This window comes from Bactrocera tryoni, chromosome 3, assembly GCF_016617805.1.
Source record: "Bactrocera tryoni isolate S06 chromosome 3, CSIRO_BtryS06_freeze2, whole genome shotgun sequence".
NCBI classification, from domain to species: domain Eukaryota; kingdom Metazoa; phylum Arthropoda; class Insecta; order Diptera; family Tephritidae; genus Bactrocera; species Bactrocera tryoni.
Genome location: NC_052501.1, coordinates 85,292,367 through 85,295,784, shown reverse-complemented (window position 1 = coordinate 85,295,784; position 3,418 = coordinate 85,292,367). Strand labels below are relative to the sequence as shown.

The 3,418-nt window shown below is 39.8% G+C and overlaps 1 protein-coding gene across 1 annotated transcript; it reads right to left on the bottom strand.

Annotated features, from left to right (window-relative positions):
• Positions 1-1,626: 1,626 nt before the first annotated feature.
• LOC120770800 (antitrypsin-like) lies at positions 1,627-3,049 on the bottom strand. Its single transcript, XM_040098379.1, has 4 exons — positions 2,977-3,049; positions 2,052-2,914; positions 1,831-1,972; positions 1,627-1,763 (listed from the first exon to the last, which is right to left on the bottom strand). The coding sequence occupies exons 1-4, from the start codon at positions 2,987-2,989 to the stop codon at positions 1,627-1,629; spliced, it is 1,155 nt and encodes a 384-aa protein (XP_039954313.1). The 5' UTR covers positions 2,990-3,049.
• Between the last annotated feature and the right edge of the window lie 369 nt (positions 3,050-3,418).

Genomic DNA, 3,418 nt, shown 5'->3' with positions numbered 1-3,418 from the left:
AGAAAGCGGAAACAACCCAGAGTTGCTTGCGCCACAGACACACAATCACAACTGAATGCATTTGTAGTGGGCGGGACGTATGCAGTTGAATTATTATGTCTGCATGCTAATGAGCTGTTGCATGCCACATGCCGTCTACACCGTACGTGTGTATGTTGACAGGCTTTCTTGCAAATAAAATTGTTCGCGTAGATGCTTCGGTAATTAGCTGATGAAAACAAGGCAATTTTCATGAAATTCTCATGTCATTATTTCATTGTAGTTTTAGGGCGTTTCTGTGTTCTTGTTTAGCAGCGCTAGTAAGGGTAAGGGCGATGTAATTTGGGAGACGAAATCATTATCTTCTATGCTTGCTTCTATTACGTTGGCAGGATCTCTGCCCAACGTATGTTTCAGTCACAGATGCGGGAATATTTAGTAGTCGGAAAAGTATTTTCGTATTTCTAATCAAAATTCAACTTATTTTTTTTATTTGATTTATAGAGAACTTTTCTGTACCATTTTGGTCGACCACTTTTTGCCATTTTGCCGCTAGAGACATTCTTCCACCAGTGTAAAACTTTTCTGGTTTCTCGTAATTTTCACAGGCTTCTCTTGAAGCCAACATTACTCCATTAAAAGAGTTCTGCATTGACCGAAACAAGTAGCAGTCCGATGGGTCAAGGTCAGGGCTATATGTTGTATGCATCAAAACTTCCCAGCCAAGCTCTCCCAGTTTTTGACGAGTCATCAAAAATGTGTGTGGACTAGTGTTGTTCCGAGGGAAGACGAAGACCTTTCTGTTGATTAATTCTGGCCGTTTTTTCGATTGTTTGCTTCAATGTCATCTGTTGTTGACAGTAAAATGTAGAATCATCGTTCAACCAGGCTGGAGCAGCTCTTAGTGGATGATTCCTTTTCTATCCCACCAAACACTCGGCATAACCTTTCGACGTATCAATCCTAGCTTTGCGACCCTTCTCCATCTTCTTCGCACATTATAGATCCACTTTTCGTCTCCTGTTAGTATTCGCTTCAGAAATGGTTCGATTACATTTCGTTTCAGCAAATAATCGCAGATGTGAATTCAGTTCATTAAATTTTTCACAGACAATTCATGTTGTACCCAAGCATCGAGCTTCTTTTTGTAGCCAGCCTTTTTTAAGTGGCTCAAAATTGTTTGATGATGAATATTAAGTTCTTTAGCGATGTCATTGCTGCTTATGGGATCGTTCTGCTCAATATTTTCCACAATTTCATCGACCTTTTCAACGATAGTTCGATTTCCACAACGGAAGCGTGCGAACCATTGTTGCGCTAGACGAACTGATACAGCATCGTCTCCGTAAACTATTGACAAAATACGAAAATACTTTTTCGACTATACAATAAATAGGTTATATCTACCACAACCAAACTATTTTCGAGAACTTTATATCCGCATAAATATTCCTACATTTATTGCCTACAAAGATGAAGAAATTGACTCACACGATAACCGACTTTATCTCTTAAAAGGTCGAAATAAATATTCCTGTGTCATGAATTATTAAATAAGTAATGAATAAAATTGGTTTCCCAAACTAAGCAATTCCTTAGGTACAACAATTACCATTTTCATTTACATTTTTTATAACTGATTCGAGTTTACATGCCTATGAAATTATTCGTGTTCGTAATATGGCCGCCAAAGTAGATGCGCTCGTTGTCCATAACAGCGTAGAAGAATGGCCGATTGATGTCAAATTCGGTGCACTTTTCGATTTCGGTCAGTAGAAACGACACTAGAAAAGCCAAATACACACAAAATTAAACTAAAAAGGTCACAACTTCAAACCCGTTATAGCTCACCTTTCGAGGATGATGCGCCGGTGCCATCGTCGTTGATTTCAATAGCGGCTATATGCCTTATTTGCGATATCTTCGTTATGTTGAAGGCCGTTAGAAGGCGTGTAAAGTCGATACAATCGTTGAATATCGCATTTATGCCAAGCTTGAAGAACAAAGCGTTAATAATCATTCCAAATGAGACTCATATACGACTATCAAATAAGCACAATTTAGTCACTCACCTCCTTTAATATCTCATTTATGAGCAGATTCGACTCCAGTTTGACACGTGGCATACCCAATTTCACGTTTTTCACCTTTAACAACGACGGCAAGACGGTAATATCGACGCGTTGCAGCTTCAGGTGCTCTTCCAGTTTCGGCAAACCGTCAATCTCCTTAGGTATGAGTATGATAAGCTTCACATTTAAATTACGGTAAGGTAATACAAGTGCCGTGGCCTTCAACTCGTCCAGCTCGCCGAATGGTAATTCGCAGTAGTCGTGCATCATGGGCACCTCCACCTTCTCGGTTGGCGTTAACCAGAAATCGCTTTTAGTTAGAAATTTCTTCGGGAATGCCTTTCGCCATTTGCTCTCGAAACGGCCAATGCTTATGAGCAAGTTATGCTGCAGTACGTCCATTGTGTCAGCTGCAATGCGTGTACTTATTTGGTCTTCCGTCTGTTCATTAATCCAGGTGTTAATGTGATGGGTGATGCCTTCCAGCAGCTCAAAGTTGATATTCTCCGGTCGAGTTTGAAATTGTTCCAAGCAGGTAACGCGGAATGCCATATCGATCTCAAAACGGTTATCCACATAGATGGCATTGTGCTGGGTGAAGACAAACTCGTCCTTGTTGGCATTGCGACAGGCTTTGAACTCTTGTATGCCCTGATGAGAGCTCTTCAAACCCATCGCCGCGAGCAGTTCGCGATGCGGCTCGCGTATGACAGAGATGCTGATTATGGTCAGTAGCGAGCGAATGGCTACTGGCGATATAACGAAATTGCTCGTTGGCTCATGTTTGGCCGTGACATAGATCAAATCGGATTGAAAGAGTGTACTCGCTGCCGCTGACGAAGACAAATTGCGTTTGACGTGAGCTGCAATTGAAAGGACCGTATGTATCATGATACCGCACTCAATTAGTTTGGGTGTTGTTTACCTCTAAAGCTCATATTATCTTTAATCGATGTATTGTTGTGTTTTATTGATTTTAGAAATTTTGTATTACATATTCAAAAATTTTGAGATTTATTTTTGTTTTTTCTGTTTTGAAAGCTTTCAAATCTGAACTTTTTTCTTATGTTTTGTTATTCGGAGAAAAATTAACAGGGTGCTGCAATAAGCGATACAACGAAAAAACAAATCGAATGGAATATTTGTAATGTGAACCAGACCCAAACTATAATTCTTCTGCAGACTGGAGTTGGAGATCTCAGCAGTTTACGATTTCTGATAATACAAAATGTTTCTTTTAAAAGAAAATAGCAATCTATCTGCACACTATCTACACACTAGGTGGTCCTTTTTCCTCAGACCTTCTGCCTTTTAAACCACTTATTTGAGGTTCTCCTCTTAATCCTGTATCACCATGAGCTTAAACG